Below are 19,482 nucleotides of genomic sequence, written 5' to 3'. Positions count from 1 at the left end.
CTGCAGAAGATTACCAGTCCCAAGTTATTTAAATGTACACTGTCATTCCTTCCGGTGTTTCAGTTTACTGCATTCTTCCATGGCTTATCATTGCACGCATCCTCTTTATCAGAAAGCAGACTTTGTTTACATTCCCCATTGATCATTTTAGGTGATGGAAGCCATGCTACTTCCCCCTTTGAAACCTGCTTGTCACAGCATGACAGTCCGATCTAAAAAACCTTATTGCCTGACAGTGCCCTATACAGACAGCTACCAGATCGAATAGTAATTACATGTTAAAGCCAACGTGACAGATTTAAATAAAGTGTTCAGTATTTCTTTACAGGAATTCTCTCATTCTTATTAACATCATTACTGGTCCCCCTTTTTATTTTGCTGATAGCATGGTAAGAATGTGCCACTTAAATGGACAAACCTTGGATTGAATTGTCACAATTAAAGAAAAACAAATAGACCCTTCCCCCACACTGTTTTTTATTGAAACCCTGCATTCTTGTAAGTTTTCTTATGAGTAATGACCACACTGATGCAGGCATTCCACCACCAATCCCTTTTTCAAGTTAATGATACACCACAAAGATGGCAGGTCTCCTATAAACCTTTGTAAACTTGTGGTTTACAAACAGCGTGTCACTGTAATTTAGGTTTCTCAAAGAAATTAACAAGAAGTGTATACACAAAATCATATTACAACTAAAACTGTATCCAGTGAACAAACAATTCAAAAAGGCATTTATCTCCTTGCATGACCTACTTGTAGCTATTTAAGAGAGTATCCCAGCAGATTATAACGATAAAACAAGTTGCCTATCGCAGACGCCTGTAAAAACATACTGAAACCATTGTTAGTTTCAGTTTGGGCATTGTACAGCAGCATGGATATCGATATAGTGTAAGCCAAGGAATGCAGTGTTCAGATATGGAAGAAGGAACAATGAGGTCTTGGTTCAGAGTGACCTAGCAACACTATTCCTATGATATGACCCTGCTGTCTGGCCCTCTTCACAGCCCCTGTGCTTTATCTCAAGGGTACGCTGTCAAAACACTGTTAAGTGTGTTGTGTGAGGTTTCGGGTTCTTTTGGATAAGCTCTTAAATAAGTAGCGTGCTGTGCCTTTCTAAATGTGTGAAAGAGTTCGAAATCTGCAACATATTTATGTCTAGCCTTTCCCTTTCAATTTCTTTATCCAATCTGTTTAAAATACATATATATTTTGCAGATAGTGGCACATAGTGTATGCCCCTCAGTTTCTAGCCCTATTTAACTTTTTTTTTAAAATTATGTTTAGGATAGTTGCAGTACAGTTAGTAAGGCAATGATTATCTTTCGGTTGGAATATGAATCACTTTTCCTGTAGGTCATGTGATCACAATTGCAATGTACTTACTGATAGACAAAGAGAAGGAGATGTGAAACCTTTTATTGGACTAACTAAACAATAAACTAATTAATCGCAAGCTTTCAAGACCTCAAAGGTCTCTTCAGGTGAAAGTAGAAGGTCTTTCACCTGAAGAAGAGAGGTCTTGAAATTTTAGTTAGTCCAATAAAAGGTATCTCCTTCTCTTTGTCTATCATCATGGACTAATATGGCTACCATTTCATCTATCAACAACCTACTTACTGTAATTTACATATTCCGTACTTACTCAACAACATCTTGAAATGTATCAGTGTGATGTTTTTTGGCCAACAATACCCAAACAACCTTACTGTATATCAGAGAGGGAAAAACTGAGCAGACTTTTTTGATGTAATAAAAACAGCCAGTCTGTGTTGATTAGTATTTGTTCCATAGATGTTTAAAGAAATAGATTATATTATATCAGAAAACGGCTGTACTCTTTGCCAATCCCTTCTGCTGAATGAACACACCACGAATGCTAAGACCCCTACTCTTAAAGCTTTCTTGTTCCAGTGTGAACCCAGCAGTGCTATGAATTTACCAGCACAAATGCGTATTATATGAATAAATAAAAGAGCATATCTAAACTGTATTCCTTTACTAAGGTAAATTAATATAGTGTTATCGCGTTCTCTAAATTGTATAGCATGCTGATGCGGTCATGTGGAATGCACTGCAGCAGTGGAATTTTGGTGTATTGCTTTTAAAGTGTCTAAATAAATAACGTGAAAATGTGTTGTTTTTTGTTTACAAAATACATTATTAAACATCTACAGGCTTCAGTATCCCAGATTTCCGATTTCAGGGTGTGTGCTGTGTTCATGACTCACGGTATGTAATCACAGGACTATACCATGAAGCACATGACAGGGAATGATGACGTATATACTGTAGCCTGGGAAAGTTTAGTGTGTCATCATCATCATCATCATGCTTCTGTCTTGAGAAGTGCTTTATGCATGCTAGTAAACTCCCAGTTATTATTCTCTCAGTACTGTCTCAATACTAAGAAAATCAACTTTGATGCTAAAGCTCATTTATAACACCGTGTAACAATATATATATATTTTTTTTGGTTCCTGGGTAGTAAGTGTTATTTCCTAATTGCTTATGCCTCAAAAGTATAGAAAATGGCTATTATTCCCCACAAACTTTGCTTTTGTGACCAGGACAGTGATATTTTGAAATTTACCTATTTTCCAGAACATTCCAGATAGATTCAGTGCTGAGTAAACTTGGAGTAACTTCTAGAACTTTCTAGAACTTTCCAGTAATATAAATAGTAGTATAAATACAGGGGCCTTAAGCCCACCAGTTCAGTTTAGTTCCAGCTGCCTAAGTGGATACATATCTGCATTTTTCTGAGATGGCAACAAGAGGCTGCAAGCATCCGGCAGACGCATTTTGCTATGTCTGCGGCCAATTTATCAAGACAAGAGCGAAAAAGTACTCTGTGGAAGCATCTGCTAAGATGTGTGAGGCCTACAAGGCATATTTCGGCATGACTGTCGGGGATCAAGACAAACCCTGGGCACCTCATTTCACCTGCGAGCACTGCAAAAAAACTCTGGAAGGTAAGATGGACAAATGTTATAAAATTTTTTAAAATTTTTAAAATTGTAAAAGTTTTTAATTTTAAAATGTTTTACAATTTTCAATGTTATTGAAAAAATATATCATATATGAAAAATGTTGCGAGAATCTCTTACACATTAGTCATGGGTGAAATAAATGTATTTTTGTAGGATGGTACAGAGGAGAAAAGAGAGTCATGAAGTTCGCTATCCCAAGAATTTGGCGGGAACCCACTGACCACTCAAGCAACTGCCACTTCTGCATGGTGGACCCTTCCAAACGTCGGACTGGCAAGAATGCACCTGCTATCACATATCCGGACCTTCCTTCATCCATCGCCCCAGTGCCACACTGCCATGAGCTCCCCGTACCCACTCCTCCGGAGAGAGAGCAGCCATCTTTAGAAGAGAGCAGCAAGTCAGAGAGCGAGGAAGACGTTGTAGATCCAGATGACAATTTCAGAGGTGGAGCTGAGGAGAGAAACCCATACTACCCCAACCAAAAAGACCTCAACGACTTGATTAGAGATCTTGGTCTCACCAAGTCCAATGCCGAGCTTTTGATGTCTAGGCTCAAGCAGTGGAACTTGTTGGATGAAAGTGTGCAAGTCGCAGATCAGAGGAAGCGTCACCAACCTTTTTCCAGCTTCTTCACCCGTCAAGATGGGCTCTGCTTCTGCCACAATGTGACCAGTCTGTTCGAGGCAATCGGAATCGCCTGTAACCAGAATGAGTGGCGCCTCTTCATTGACAGCTCATCCAGGAGCCTCAAAGCCGTGCTGCTCCATAATGGTAACAAGTACCCGTCTCTTCCCCTGGCTCACTCGGTGCACCTCAAAGAGGATTACAACAGCATCAAGACCTTGCTGGACGCCTTGAAGTATGATGAGTACGGCTGGGAGGTCATAGGAGACTTCAAAATGGTGGCATTCCTGATGGGTCATGTGGCAAAGTGCCCCGCCCCTGTGTGCATTTGTGTGATCTGTGTTGTATGTTGTGTGTGTGTTAATGTTAGTGTATAGATTGGTACACGGGATATAAACGGGTCTGTGTTTCACGTATATTTAAAGTGTAGATTTGTATTTAGGCACGAGGAGAGCACAAATCACTTCACGTGCTGGTTAAATGTAATATGTGAGCACGGGGTTGCACAGAATTAATTCACGTGCTGGGATTCAAGTGAATAATTAATTAGTAATTGAATCCCAGCACAACAGTATATATAGATGCACATTTTCACTCAGTGGGGGTTGGGTGTTCGGAAGAGGAGAACGGGTGAGAGAGAGAGGAGAAACTAAATAGTGTTAAATCATAATTATAAGTGTTTTGTACTCACCGTGTTTATTTGTCTCCGTGCACCGTTTGTTAAGTGTTTAGTCGTTTTGTCTGTCTGTTTATTTTGGCGTCAAGTGCCGTGTCCTGTTTTGTATTCCATTGTTTAAACCTTTTATTTGTTATTAAACGCTGAGTGCAGCCATTGCACTCAGCTCATCACAACCACTGTCTGTGTATTCCTTTTCTGGTCTGACGCCACCCACTCTGGCCGTCTTTGTGACACGTGGTGTCATCGTGGGATAACCGCGCCTCCAAGCGTCAGACCAGGAGGGGTTTTGTTTAGAGAAAAAAAAAAAAAAAAAAAAAAAAAAAGAGGCAATGGCAGAAGACGCCATCAAACTGCGGGGCTGGTTCCTGGAGAATGCTGGGCTGGAGGCCCAGTCTCTGCCCATGGTCGTCCGGGCTCTGTGGATGATGGACTGTGAGAGATGGGAGGCATATCAGGAGGAACACACCCCAAACACCTTGGAGGAAGGTGTGGAGTTTGTCCTCAGCTACCTGGAGGCAACCATAAATGGAACAGCAGCCCAGGTAGCAGGACCACCAGCAGAGGAGTACCTGCTGTCCCCATCTCCACCAGCAGAGGGTGAGTACCTGCTGTCCCCATCTCCACCAGCAGAGGGTGAATGCCTGCTGGTTTTGCCTCCACAGCCCAAGCGGGAGGAGCCTGAGCGTCCACAGCCCAAATGGGAGGAGCCTGAGCGTCCACAGCCCAAAGGGGAGGAGCCTGAGCGTCCACAGACCAAGCGGGAGGAGCCTGAGTGCCCACAGCCCAAATGGGAGGAGCCTGAACGTCCTACGCCTGAGTGGAAGGAGCCCGAACATCCTACGCCTGAGTGGGAGGAGCCCGAACGTCCTACGCCTGAGTGGGAGGAGCCCGAACGTCCTACGCCTGAGTGGGAGGAGCCCGAACGTCCTACGCCTGAGTGGGGGGAGCCCGAACGTCCACAGCCCAAGAGGGGGGAGTCGGTGCGTCCACAGCCCAAAAGGGAGGAGTCGGTGCGTCCACAGCCCAAAAGGGAGGAGTCGGTGCGTCCACAGCCCAAAAGGGAGGAGTCGGTGCGTCCACAGCCCAAAGGGAGGCAAGTCGGGGCTTCCACAGCCCTGGGACCCAAGCCACCAGCAGAGGGAAAATGCCTGCTGGTTCAGCCCCAAGGGCCGGAAGGGGAGGAGTTACAGGCCCAACCCCCTGGAAATTTTTGGGGGGGAGAGGGGCAGGAGGCTGGTGTCCCCCAGCAGCCTCTATTCATGCTGCTGAAGGCAGCACGGCGCGCACCAGCCCAGCCGCCACAGCGGAGGGAGCCAGCGCCGCCAGGAGCAGAGGAGCTGCCTCTGCCTCCGCCACCTCCACCGCTTCCTCCACTAGGAGCAGAGGAGCAGGAGCTTCCTCTGCCTCCACCACCACCAGGAGCAGAGGAGCAGGAGCTGCCTCTGCCTCCGCCACCTCCACCGCTTCCTCCACTAGGAGCAGAGGAGCAGGAGCTGCCTCTGCCTCCACCACCGCCAGGAGCAGAGGAGCAGGAGCTGCCTCTGCCTCCACCACCTCCAGGAGCAGAGGAGCAGGAGCTGCCTCTGCCTCCACCACCTCCAGGAGCAGAGGAGCAGGAGCTGCCTCTGCCTCCACCACCTCCAGGAGCAGAGGAGCTGGAGCTGCCTCTGCCTCCACCACCGCCAGGAGCAGAGGAGCTGGAGCTGCCTCTGCCTCCACCACCTCCAGGAGCAGAGGAGCTGGAGCTGCCTCTGCCTCCACCACCGCCAGGAGCAGAGGAGCTGGAGCTGCCTCTGCCTCCGCCACCGCCCGGAGCAGAGGAGCTGGAGCTGCCTCTGCTGCCCGTACCTCCGCAGGGAGTACGGTGGCCGGAGCCCCAGAAAGGGGAGCTGCCGGCCACGAAGAAGGGGGATGAGGTCTGGAGACCACTTTCCCCAGCAGCAGTTTCGCTGCAGGAGTTCTTGTGGCCGGAGCCCCACAGGAGGGAGCTGCCGGCTACGAAGAAGGGGGAGGTCGGGGGACCACCTGCCCCCGCAGCTTTTTCGCTGCAGGATGGGACCAACAGGCTGTCAGCCGTGCCACTACCGGCAGGGGTGCTGACAGCATTGCCAGCCAAGGGCCCACTGAAGCCTCCCTTCCCAGCCCGAGACTTTGTTCTGGACTGCTGGGTTTTTAAGGGGGGAGGTGGCCGTTGAGGCCATGTGTGCTGCGCACAAGGGGGGGTATATGTGGCAAAGTGCCCCGCCCCTGTGTGCATTTGTGTGATCTGTGTTGTATGTTGTGTGTGTGTTAATGTTGGTGTATAGATTGGTACACGGGATATAAACGGGTCTGTGTTTCACGTATATTTAAAGTGTAGATTTGTATTTAGGCACGAGGAGAGCACAAATCACTTCACGTGCTGGTTAAATGTAATATGTGAGCACGGGGTTGCACAGAATTAATTCACGTGCTGGGATTCAAGTGAATAATTAATTAGTAATTGAATCCCAGCACAACAGTATATATAGATGCACATTTTCACTCAGTGGGGGTTGGGTGTTCGGAAGAGGAGAACGGGTGAGAGAGAGAGGAGAAACTAAATAGTGTTAAATCATAATTATAAGTGTTTTGTACTCACCGTGTTTATTTGTCTCCGTGCACCGTTTGTTAAGTGTTTAGTCGTTTTGTCTGTCTGTTTATTTTGGCGTCAAGTGCCGTGTCCTGTTTTGTATTCCATTGTTTAAACCTTTTATTTGTTATTAAACGCCGAGTGCAGCCATTGCACTCGGCTCATCATCACAACCACCGTCTCTGTGTATTCCTTTTCTGGTCTGACGCCACCCACTCTGGCCGTCTTTGTGACAGTCTCCAAGGCGGTTTTACCAAGTTTCCCTGCTATCTTTGCCTTTGGGACAGCAGGGACACCAAGGGGCACTACCACAGGCGGGACTGGCCACAGCGGACCGAGTTCTCTGTGGGGAGGAACAACGTCAAGTGGGAGCCACTGGTGGACCCCCGGAAGGTGCTGATGCCACCACTGCACGTCAAATTGGGCCTTATGAAACAATTTGTCAGAGCTCTAGATAAGGAGTCAGCAGCCTTCAAGTACCTTCAAGACTTCTTCCCTAAGCTGTCTGAGGCAAAGGTCAAAGCCGGTGTCTTCGTCGGACCACAGATAAAGAAGATCCGGGAGTGCAATGAATTCCCCAAGAAGCTCACTAGTAAGGAGAAAGCGGCTTGGAACAGCTTTGTCGCAGTGGTTCGGGGCTTCCTGGGCAATCACAAGGCCGAAAACTATGTGGAGCTGGTTGAGACTCTGGTGAAGAACTACGGCACAATGGGCTGTAGGATGTCCCTCAAAGTCCATATCCTTGATGCTCATCTTGATAAATTCAAGGAGAACATGGGAGCGTACTCGGAGGAGCAAGGCGAGCGCTTCCACCAGGATATACTGGACTTTGAACGCCGCTACCAAGGACAGTATAACGAGAACATGATGGGAGACTACATTTGGGGGCTGATTCGTGAAAGTGATTTACAGTATAATCATAAATCTCGAAAAACTACTGACTTCTAAATCTTTTGTAGTCATTTTTGTATTACTTTAGTATAAATACATGTTAATTTGGATTCATATGTTGTTTTTTTCTGACTTTATGTGAACGAAAAGACACAAATTTGCCTTTTCTCATTGGAAATAGGTAAATTTCAAAATATCACTGTCCTGGTCACAAAAGCAAAGTTTGTGGGGAAATAGCCATTTTCTATACTTTTGAAGCATAAGCAATTAGGAAATAACACTTACTACCCAGGAACAAAAATTGTGTTACATAGTGTAATCGTCCCATGTACTCGAGGCAAAGCAGAATAGAAAGGGAAGGGGCTGTTTTGCTTAATTTCTAAATGCTTAAATAATCTAAATGGTTCCCTTTCCCAGGTTTATTGGATGTTGTGAGAGGTGTTGTGTTGGGGAAGTAGATGGCACCCTTCTTGTGAATAGAACCCATTAGTATTGGTACAACACAAAGGAACCGGAATTGTTTTTAAGATACAAAATGTAGAGAAATAAAGCATGGGCTGGGAAGACAAGTAAAAATCGTAAATAGAAACTTGATCAAATTCTGGGTAAATCCGAGGGAGGAAATTTGCCGTTTTACTTTCCAAGGAAAAGAGATTCAAATGTCTTGGCATGTGACTTACAGCATAGACTGTTATATACATATAAAGATCAGCCCTGCGTAGTGTAAAGATATAATCAGAATGGAAATCAAAACAAACTGGTGAAAAACTGCTTTTCTACGTTGCAACATGACTTTATAAATAGACAGTTAGCTGGAAATGAATGCCTCTGCTCCGCACCAGTGGAAAAGGTGATAGCAGGTACTGAAACAGCTGCATCATGGACTATGACGAGTAGTGCATGTCATACTGATTGAACTGTATCCTAGAGAACCTAGGAGCTACAAATTCAAATCTCTTGACATCAATCTGTATTACCACTAGGGTATTAGCTCAGTGCCCAGATAAAGGCATCAGATCAATGAGCAAAGTTATATGATGATCACAGTAATACAAGTCGTACAAGAGATTCTTTCACTTGGCTATTTTTTAACCTCAGGGATAAATGACCAAGGAATGCAGATCCCTGTCTTGTTAAGACATGAGTGCAAACATCCGCTTACAATGGTTTCACTTACTTGTATTGATGATGCAGTTTTGTTTTGTTTGCTTGTTATAAATGGTGTAAAAATACTGTGACATGAATCTCAGATTTACTTTGGTGGTAAAACTCCCAACATTCTGTATACCAGCAGCTATTGAAAAGGCTTTTTTTTTTAAAACTTGAGGATCAAGTTCAGATATTTGCCAAACTTTTTGAACTTAATATTCTGTATATATATAGATTTTTAAATATTTATTTATAGTGCAATTTGGCCTGGATTAACACCCTTACTCTTGTTGAAAATGTAGCCACACATTCGACAGGAATTATAGATGAGGGGGGAAAAGGAATGGTTCGCCATCTGCATGCTTATCTGTTAGATAAGTCTTGCTTCAGACTCGAACGTGGTTGTTAGACCACTTCAGATCGTGGAGGTCAGAGGGTTTTTGGAGTATCTCAAAGCGTTTTGCATTTTTTCTTCAGCTTGTTTGTGCACAGGTGGAAGTGAAATTCAACACTGCGGCCGTGGTGCTTGGGTTATTGTCGAGGTGGAGTATAATGAGAGCACACAGCTGTCCCTCTGCGTTATCTGTGATCAGGAAAGCAATAGCGCTTTTGTTTCTTTAACCACCAGCATTATAACATGTGCTGGCAGACAAGCTGTCCTGTGAGCTAATAGTTTTAAAAGAATGAACTTACTGGGTGCAGAGTTAAGGCATTATAAGTCGCATTCCCATCTGAACATATTAGTAGCAACTCCACTTATTTTGAAAGGCGGTGTCTCGCACACAGAATGTCATTGACAAAAAAAGAAGCAACTCTAAAGACTATCAGATATAGCCATGGAACACTCACAAACATGTGTTTTGTTGTTTAAACATGGATGACCGTACAAGGGCAGCTGAAGAGTTAATAAGAAGTATATTTGCTTATCTTCCACAGTTTCATTGGACCCTCAGTACTGATAAGAAAATAGCTCCAAAACAAACAGGTCCGCAGCACCACAGTCTGGCATACCGCACCCACGACAGTGAAGGCTGGTTTGGCAAGTGTACGTAACGGCATCTCTGTTTCACAGCTCCACACATTTTCCATGTAGCTCCAAGCTATATTGCCTCATCACTCACTGGATAATTCCCTTTTCTTAGAACTGGCATTTAGTTTCTGTATGAATATGAATATTTCCACAGCAGTTTGTACAAATCATGGTTATTGTACTTACCAATATACTTACAGAATCACCGCAGGAAGTCTTAAGGCAGCATCCGATCGCAAGCCAAATTTTCACTGCATTTTAAGCTATCTGTAAATCATTTGCTGATATCTTTAAATGCAATTGAGATATCTGTAAATAAACCATTTTGAAGATATCTTAATTTCATTTTGAAATATATAAAAAATAAAAGAGATATCTGAAATTGATTTACAGATATCTTTAAATAATGTTTTGCTAGCATGGTATACTGTTATATCTCTAAATAACTTCCTGTTCATTTAGAGATATATCTAAATCATTAAGATACTGTATCTCTAAATGACTTCCTATATAAAACACTCTGTTTTGAATGGACTTCCTGTCCATTTAGAGATATCATTCAATGAACAGGAAGTTATTTAGAGATATCTCTCATTTAAATAGATCTGGAAATAATTTACAGATGTTTCTAATTGTATTTTAGTATCTTTAAATAGTTAAAGATATCTAGAGATATCTATAAACAAATCTGTAAATGATCATTTGACTTGCCATGTCCTCGTATTGTACCCATAATCACAAAACAGTCAATTTGGAGAGTTCCTTGTGGGTTAGATAATATTGCAGCATCTATAAAAGGGGTTGTATATTATGTACTTTACTTGTTAGTACGGGTTTTGCACAACTTCCTTACAGCTATGGCCAAAAGTTTTGCTTCACCCTATATTATTATTTATTTATTTCTTAGCAGACTCCCTTATCCAGGGCGACTTACAATTGTTACAAGATATCACATTATTTTTACATACAATTATCCATTTATACAGCTGGGTTTTTACTGGAGCAATCTAGGTAAAGTACCTTGCTCAAGGGTACAGCAGCAGTGTCCCCCACCTGGGATTGAACCCACGACCCTCCGGTCAAGAGTCCAGAGCCCTAACCACTACTCCACACTGCTGCCCTGCTATAGAATTAACTAATTTTGCTTCACAGTCAAATGAAACCAGCTGAATAATGTTACGTTAACTGACAAATTATGAAATGTGACATTTAGAAATCTAAAATGAAATGCTGTACTACTATTATGGCTTCCAGCAGACTTTTGCAATATCATTTTGTGGTTTCTTTGATTACATGATGTTAAATAAAAGATCTAAATGATGTTCATATAGTTTTTTAAATGTCTCAATCCTACAATTCTAGATGATGCAAAACTTTTGGCCAGAGCTGTACCTTAGTGTAAGATATGTCTAAGCATAGAGAGTGATATAATAAGAGTGAAGACCTGAACTGATCTTTAATTGGAGAGGTTGCAGTTCTCTTTTATTGGTTTCTTCAACTCCGTATTAATGCTACCTAAATAATGCGTGATCATCGTCTTTTGAAAATGCGACTGGGCTATTTCTTTTGTATTTGGATTCTAATTAGACAAAATCCATAATGCTTCAAAAACAAATATTCTCTGGTTTATTGTATGGATTTATATTTTCCCTAGCTAAAAGATCACTGGATAGGCTTGCTTAGTCCTCCCTTTATCTCGTTTCATAGATCATGCAACTCTATTTAGGTTCTTAACTATTTGTTTCCTTTCACGGCACTCCTCTTTGATAATTACCCATACAACCATTGGTTTCCCCATCACGTATACCCAAGGCACACGTGATGTGATTCACATTGTAATAAAAAGTAATCTTGTTCAAACACACAGGAGTCTCTGCGTAATTAAATAAGCATCCTTCCTGAAACTGGGGGCATAATTCCCCCAGTTTCAGGAAGGATGCTTCTTAGCTGGGAATTCAGTGAGGCATCAGTTACAGTAGATCCTCCATGAAAAAAAAAACATGTTTTATTTTACACATCAGAGTGTATTGCTTTTCTTAACTGTACTGCAAAAATCATGAAAGGATTTCACATAAATATGTTCAACATAACTTACATATAAATAAACATTACAGTTCACATGTAATAACAGGAAACAAAATATAAACTTAAGAAGTTACATTTACATCCATATCAAGCAAACTTCTCCTCAGCTGTTTTTTTCACAAATAAAATGTCTTTGCACTTCATTCTTCCAAGATGCAATATGAACCTGAATAATAAAAAAACTGACAGTTCCACTTAGTGCTCAAACTTAGTAATACATTAAAAAAATAATCTAATACCAGTCCTGGGCATGTCTGAGCATTTTGTGGCCAATGCTTTCTTCACCTTGTAAGTAGTATAAGGGAAAGAGAAATACTGAAACAAAGCAAAACGCAACTTCTTAGATGTTTACAGTCCTAATGAACCCAAGTTACATACATTTGAAATATCTGCTATAAGCACTGTAAAAACATGAACAAAGTCATGGTGGATATCTGTTGATGCCTGGAATGTCTTATCTGAAATACTGTTTTGAATCACTAAACCTTGGACTTTACAGTCATATTCTTACAGTATAGTGTGGTTCCAGAAACTCCGAAGTGAACACTGTTATTATGATACATTGCTTCATACTCACTTACAGAGGAGAACGGTTTCAGGACTGGGAAATTCTCACTTTGTTTCTTTCGTTTCTCACCTGCACGATACTTCACATGCTGTGGCCCTTCGGTAGTTGCATAACATTCAAACAAGTGGGTTAACATCCTATTGGTGTTGCTTCATATCTTTCCACTGGGAATATTTAGCATTTTCAAGAGAACACATTCATTAATACCCCAGGGTGCATTGTATTCCTGTCCATTAAACACAGGCAGACAGGGTGTGAACCAAGTCGTTCACAGTGCATACTATATAAATACCTTGCAGGTCAAAGGGGTCTATATACGCATAGTGCAATCTGCTGTCATGGCCTCCTTGAAGCATAAAGACAGCAGACCCTGGCAGTTGACCCCCTTGTGTTGTTTTTGTCACGTTAGTTGACCTCATGGCCCTTTCGCTTTGGTTTTTCTCCTTTTAAAAGAAGCGCGAGCCCATCTGGACCTATTGTTGAGATACTAGAGAGTCTGATTGAGCTTTAATACCCTCAACAGAGTTATTACCCTGCATCCAAGAGGATACCAGACACCAACAGAGACGTACATTTACAGTATTAAACCACCAAAGAGGGGGTGGACTCACAGCGGAGCTACTGCAGCAACAGCTTAGAAATCATATATCTGGAGAAAACAAGCAACTTCCAACAATTACAACAACAACGACAAAACTTTCAGTGAGCCTGTATCCGTGAAAGTGTCAAAATGAACCATTCACGTTATGGGTATGGATTTGCAACAGGGAGAGATGCACACAAACTTAACATTGTCCAGCAGTTTCATCAGTTATCTGACGAAGCCCAGGATTATATTTTAATGTTTCCACCGATATCCTTATACCAAGAAACTAAACCTGTGATAGCGGTGAGACTGTCGGTACATCTTCAATCACAGGTGGTGTTCGTTTTAGTATTTTACTTGCGTGCCTGTGTTTCATTCAGCATTGAAGAGTAACATCCTAAAAGCTAATGGACACTGGACATTTTCAAATGAACGAATTTAGCTGTAGGTTATGGGACACTCTCCAGGACAGCATTGACAGTGGGGTGGTTTATTATTAAGGACTTTGTCCCGTTAACACTAATAATATTATTAAATAAATACATGAAAATACTTAAGAAAACATATGTCTCAAATCACCTTGCTTTAATCTACTTTTTTTTTTACAGAGTATAACTGTTTAGTGTTTGCTGCTGCACCATATTCCTTGTCTCAGATGTATGCAAATAGATTCATTATGGGTGAAAATTTATAGAGGATCTAGACCTCTCAAGTCTCACGATCCCAGAGTGTGCTAGTGTTAAGCACACAGCCGTATGTTTGGTCTCCGCCCTCAATACAGTTTGTTATATTTAGATTTTTGGTAGATGTTTACATCTTTTTAAAAGTAGGAACTACGCGGGATCCTGGTTGGGACTGTAAAGAAAGAAGCAAAAGAAGTTGGCACGCTTACTTCCTGGTAAATCATTCAATCAGTTTGTTATTAACTTTGTCGAACAGCCGAACGGAAGTCTCTGCGGTCCCTTTGCTGCTTGGCGAATGCCTTAATATCCCTAATCGGTGACTGAACTGAGAAAATGTTATCTTTTTTCGAAACTAGCATCGGCCTTCGTCTGAAAAACCAAGTCTGTTTCACAACAAGTCAACCACAGTGTGCAATGTCTCCCCCTACTGGAGCTCAGTAGTACTGCCGCTTACAACTGCCAGAAAGACAAAATTCCAGTACACATGCACGGCAGAAAAAGTCAACCTGGCACATCCCTAAGTAAACCATCCATTTACTCTTCGACTAAAACTAAGCAATTCAGGACTACAGTACATGTAATTATGATACATATGATGACCACAGTCAAGTGGCAGTGTTTGTGTGAGGGACAGCTTTTTTTTCCCAGTTGCCCGCAGAGCGCTTGAGTTTCTTTTTGCTGAAACAGCGCTGTGAGTAAACCCAGACAGCAGGCCCTGGCTTCTTCCAGGGTCACACTGTGCAGTTCCTTCTCTTTGACAGACACTGGAGTCCGGCAGAGGTAAGGCGAGACTTCATTCTTTGTCAAAGGCTTGTTGAAGACACCGAGAGGGTGGGAGAGGATGGAGGGGGGAAGTTTAAGAGTTCCAGCACAGCCACCCCGACGCTGCTCCTCCGGGTGAACATGCAGGAGGCAGCGACCCACTTGTTGGTGCGCGGGTTGTACTTCTCGATGGAGTTGAGGCTCGAGCTCCCATCATTGCCACCCACGGCGTAGAGCCATCCGTCCATCGCTACAAGATCATGGGTGCTTCTAAAAAAAAAAAAAAACACATTTTATGTAGTTTTAAAAGTGCTACTCAATCCTGGCCCTCGAGATCTAGTCCAGTCCAGGTTTTTACTCCAACCAGGTTCTGAAGTAGTTATCTGAACCTGCTGAGAGGCAATTAACTAATTTAGGACCTGCTTGGAATAAAGACCTGGACTGGAACAGATCTCGAGGATCAGAACCTGAGGCACCGAAGAGATTAAGCCTTTCTGAAACTTGTTAGAGGTACCAGAGAATACTGTGGCTATTGACAAGTGATTGCTTAACATGCTGTCGTAGTCAGAAATCAGAGCAAGTAATTCCACATAATTACCTGTTTGAGGAATTGGTGCCAGTTCTTGCTTGCCAAGGTAAACAACAGATTCAGTCAAGTGTTTAAGAACCTCACGATTTTTTTTCTTACTTGCTCATTGTGATGTATTATACCCCTACGCTTCTGCTCATCCAGTTGGACATCAATCCGGGTTTGTCCAAAGGTTTTGAGTGTAACAGTGGCTCGCAAGTGACTTTGGGAACGCTCATGTTTTTGTGCTGACTTCAATAGATATCCTAGATTGCTGTAGTCAGTGCTGTTCCATATCACCTTTTCTGTACTGAACAAAATACAGTTCCAGCAGTATACTTTTTTTAATTGACAGCTACCAGTAAACCACAGATACTTTCTATCCCTTCCCTTCCTGTGCCAGTTCGGGTATTTGTGATGTACACATTCTTGAAAATTGATTCGTAACCAAATCGACTACGGTGTCTCTGTTGTCTTAAGACATTTTTTTTTAATTTGTAAAAAAGCAATTTGAAATATTACTTTGAAGTTCTCAATAACGGTCTCTATAATAAGCAATAGCGTGCGAAATTCAGCTTTTCTTACACCTTACCCTAGCAGTTATGTCCCGCCTCTGCTCACTAATGATTGGACAGCTGCAAATCCAGGGCAGATCTTTGACTTTCCCATTGGTTAAACTCCCAATGATATCCTGCCTCTGCTCACTCACAATACCGGCTTTACCTGCTGCCAGTCCAAATTTGGGTAAAACAAAAGACTCGTTGTTTATCTTACTGCACTTAATTCAAGCACAACCTGGATTTGGGAAGTCAGTTCAAACTACTTTTGAATTGTTACTTCCAGAAATTGATGAATCTCTGCCCCCAAAGATCCCTTGAATTCCTTGATGAAGCCCTGGGGAAATGCTGTGTGAGCTACCCCAGGATACCTGCATACCTTCTGATATTCATTGGAGCCACGCTCTCCCAGGTGTTTGTTTTGGGGTTGTATCTCTCCACAGAGTTGAGGCAGCTTGTCCCATCATTCCCTCCAGCTACGTACAGCATCCCCTCCAGCACGGCAACCCCAGCACTGCTCCTGCGACTCAGCATGTTAGCAATGGAGGTCCATGTGTTTGTCTGAACAAGGAAAGGTTTGCTGTCAGAACCTAACAGCAGGGGTCACACCTGTGCATTTCTGCACTTGCCATTGCAAATGGCATGTGGGTAAAACATGAATGCACCTAAATGTTCTCAAACTGCTTGGGAACCACTCTGTGCACAAATAGGCTTTTACGCTCAAGATGGGTAGGGTAAACTTACAAAATATTGCTTTTTCATTAAAGGGAAATAAGTATTTAAAAGGGTTCTGCTTTTAACCCCCTTTTATTTGTGTGCCATTAATCTTAGCTAATGTTGCACTGTCCATTTAATCATCCCCATAAATGGCTACTAATCACATAGCACTGTGTGCTACCCTAGACATTGTCCAAACTGCACTCACTTCTTGAAACGGAAGAATGAAAAGGATACATAAAATAATATAAAATAATCCTCCACTCTTAGGGGATTTATATAAACCCTTTGTTCTGCAGTATACGCTTTAATGAAGATTATAAAATAACCTTACACATTTGTCTTTTGTTGCTAAAATTCTAAGTTTGAGTTCCTTGATAAATAGCTTCTGAAAAAGAGGCCTTGGGTATAAAGGAGTTGACAGTATCCACTGTACGTCTTATTTAGTCATAAGGCACAAAAGAGATGATGAAATAACGAATGGCCAGCTAATGCCTGTTTCTTTCTCGGATAGCAGGGTGTGCTTACAGTGTTATCACAATGGTTTTTGCGAAATACAGAGTAACTAGTTATTACCTGCCAGACTGGAGCAAGTCAGCAGGTGGCCTGCGTTTTGCATTACCTGTGGATCGTATTTTTCTACTGTTGCTAAGTGAGAAGAGCTGTCATATCCTCCCACAGCATAGAGATTCCCATCTGTAAAGCAGCAACACATTGAAAATCACACCTAGTTGTTTTGTTGCTTTTTTAAATGTACTCAACAAGATAACTCTTATATATTTGAATCCCGTTTAGTCCAGAAAGAGCAAACAAGGGTCTATACATTACATTCATTAATATATTGGAACAAGTTAACATGTCAGGTCCATATTTAAAGTAGAATCTGTACAATATAATTACCTACCCTAATATAAGTTAAACACATAAAATGTGCTTGTTAATTTGCAGTTTTCCCATGGTTATACTTTGCATTGCCCATCCTTTCCATGCTTTCACTATGGTAAACTTTTATTCGGGAATGTCATCCCACCATCGTATTAAAATGGAGCGCTGTCAGATTGCACTACCCTGACTTCCACAGTTCAATTACTGCATGCATACCCACCTAACGTTGCCACCCGGACGTATCTTCTTCTGGTGCTCATAGCAGCAATAGATGTCCAGGTACCTGTGAGAGGGTCATATCTCTCTGCACTGGACAGAAGCACATTTTACAAGACTGTAAGGAACTGCATGCATTTAGTCAGGTTCACTTCACACTCTCAGTCTCTCAAGGTGTAACGGATTGATGAATCGTGTCATAACGGGGGGGGGGGGGGGGAGCGGAACGTGCTTCTTAATGTTTAACACTTACAGTATATGAAAGATATCAAATTCCACTTCACCTTGACATCGGTGAACTAATAGGAGGCAAAAGTGGTGAAAAAACTAGGCTCACTAATAAAAAAATATATATATATTGCACTTAGCTGTACAAGTATGATTCACACTCACTTAGCCACTGCTTGCTGTCATCAGTGTTATTTTGAACAGTGTGTCTGGCTTGTTACATGTACTGTGTCGAACAAAACCAGGACTGGATGACTTTGGTACCTGTTTAAACATGATGCTCCATCATACCCTCCAGCAGCATACAGTAGGCCATGTAGCACTGCTACACCCAGGCAGCTGCGTCTGGTTCCCATAGAAACCTCAGGCTGCCATGAGTTGGTAACAGGGTCATATGACTCCACAGTAGCCAAGTCAGAAGTACCATCGTATCTACAAAATAAAAAGTTAAATAAATAAAAAGCATGATTTTTACTTAAGAGCATTGGTAATAAATTCTACTGGTTACAATAGTGTAAAAAGAAGTGCACAGATGCACTTCTGTTTCTAACCACCAGGTGGGGCTGCTGTACTGTTTAAAAGTACAACCTTAATAAAGCACCTGTTAAATTAATCCATCAAATACATTTTTGTAATAGTCAATACGTTTCAGTTTATTTTTATTACATAAACCCTGCTTGTTCTGTAATGCAGCTGAGTGAACAGGGTGTTTGTTCAACTGCAATGATTCTGCGTCCCAAATTGTAGCGTTGCACTGAACTGCAGCACTCAACACAGAACTTGTGTCAATGTTCTTACCCTCCCACAGCATACAGCTTGTTCCCTATGGCAGCGACACCCACTCTAGCTCTCCTGGTGGACATGGATGCCACCATGTGCCATCTGTCTGTTCTGGTGTCATAGGCCTCGCAGTCGCCGTGAATGGCAAACAGGCTGCCCCCACCTGCAGAGCACAACCCTGTTTGAATCAACAAAGTCAGCACGAAGATTGAGAAAAAGAAAAACCTGATAACGCCAAAGACAGCCACAAGGCCCTTCTGACTGCTCCTTTAAATACGCCCTTTTAACTGGCGAAAACAGGAACACCAAAATGTGTTTTCTCTATCACCCAGAGTAAATACCTTTGATAACACGAAATGGTGAAATTGTACCTCACTGGAGTCTTTAAGTGCCTGCACCAGCCTCAGCACCACGTTCCCATGTGCATGTAAGTTACTGTTGCTATGCAACAGAGCAACCCGGGAACAAAACACTGCAGCATTGTAAGTTACTACCTGTGGTGTGCAAGGAATCCAGAAGAACGATCGACTAGTGTTTGTGTTCTTTCTTTCTAAGCTGTGGCTCGATAACTAGGCTTGTTATATAATCTTTTAAATCATTTTTAGGCACTGCATCAATAAGCATCTGAAAGACAGAATATTGTGGGTACCTGAATTTAATAAACTAGCATACCACCTCACAAAGAAAAGGTTTCGCCTCTCAATAGCTGGGATTCCTTACCGACAGCGAACAGCACAGGGCTGGCTCCTTCACACCTCCTCGGCCTGGTCCTGCTGTTGCTCAGCACCCCCCTCTGCTCGGGCATCAGGTGGTACTTGAGAGCCTCTATCAGCAGGTCCTTGCACTCGGAGTGATGCCTCACC

The 19,482-nt window shown here is 42.5% G+C and overlaps 1 protein-coding gene across 3 annotated transcripts in view; it reads right to left on the bottom strand.

Annotated features, from left to right (window-relative positions):
* Positions 1-11,969: 11,969 nt before the first annotated feature.
* LOC117425760 (kelch-like protein 17) overlaps positions 11,970-19,482 on the bottom strand; it is a 22,547-nt gene continuing 15,034 nt past the window's right edge. For 2 of the 3 annotated variants that reach the window (XM_058993231.1, XM_058993233.1), the window contains exons 7-13: positions 19,340-19,482; positions 18,638-18,797; positions 18,104-18,271; positions 17,616-17,704; positions 17,133-17,206; positions 16,173-16,354; positions 11,970-14,938 (exon numbers count right to left, since the gene is read on the bottom strand). The exon at positions 19,340-19,482 is cut by the window's right edge and continues 71 nt beyond it. In XM_058993231.1, coding sequence (XP_058849214.1) covers positions 14,710-14,938; positions 16,173-16,354; positions 17,133-17,206; positions 17,616-17,704; positions 18,104-18,271; positions 18,638-18,797; positions 19,340-19,482 — 1,045 coding nt within the window. In that variant the 3' untranslated portion in view covers positions 11,970-14,709. The remainder of the gene's footprint in view (positions 14,939-16,172; positions 16,355-17,132; positions 17,207-17,615; positions 17,705-18,103; positions 18,272-18,637; positions 18,798-19,339) is intronic. The other variant, XM_058993232.1, reaches the window with a different exon arrangement.

Source organism: Acipenser ruthenus, chromosome 20 (assembly GCF_902713425.1).
Source record: "Acipenser ruthenus chromosome 20, fAciRut3.2 maternal haplotype, whole genome shotgun sequence".
NCBI lineage: Eukaryota > Metazoa > Chordata > Actinopteri > Acipenseriformes > Acipenseridae > Acipenser > Acipenser ruthenus.
This window is presented reverse-complemented; position numbering and strand designations above follow the sequence as displayed.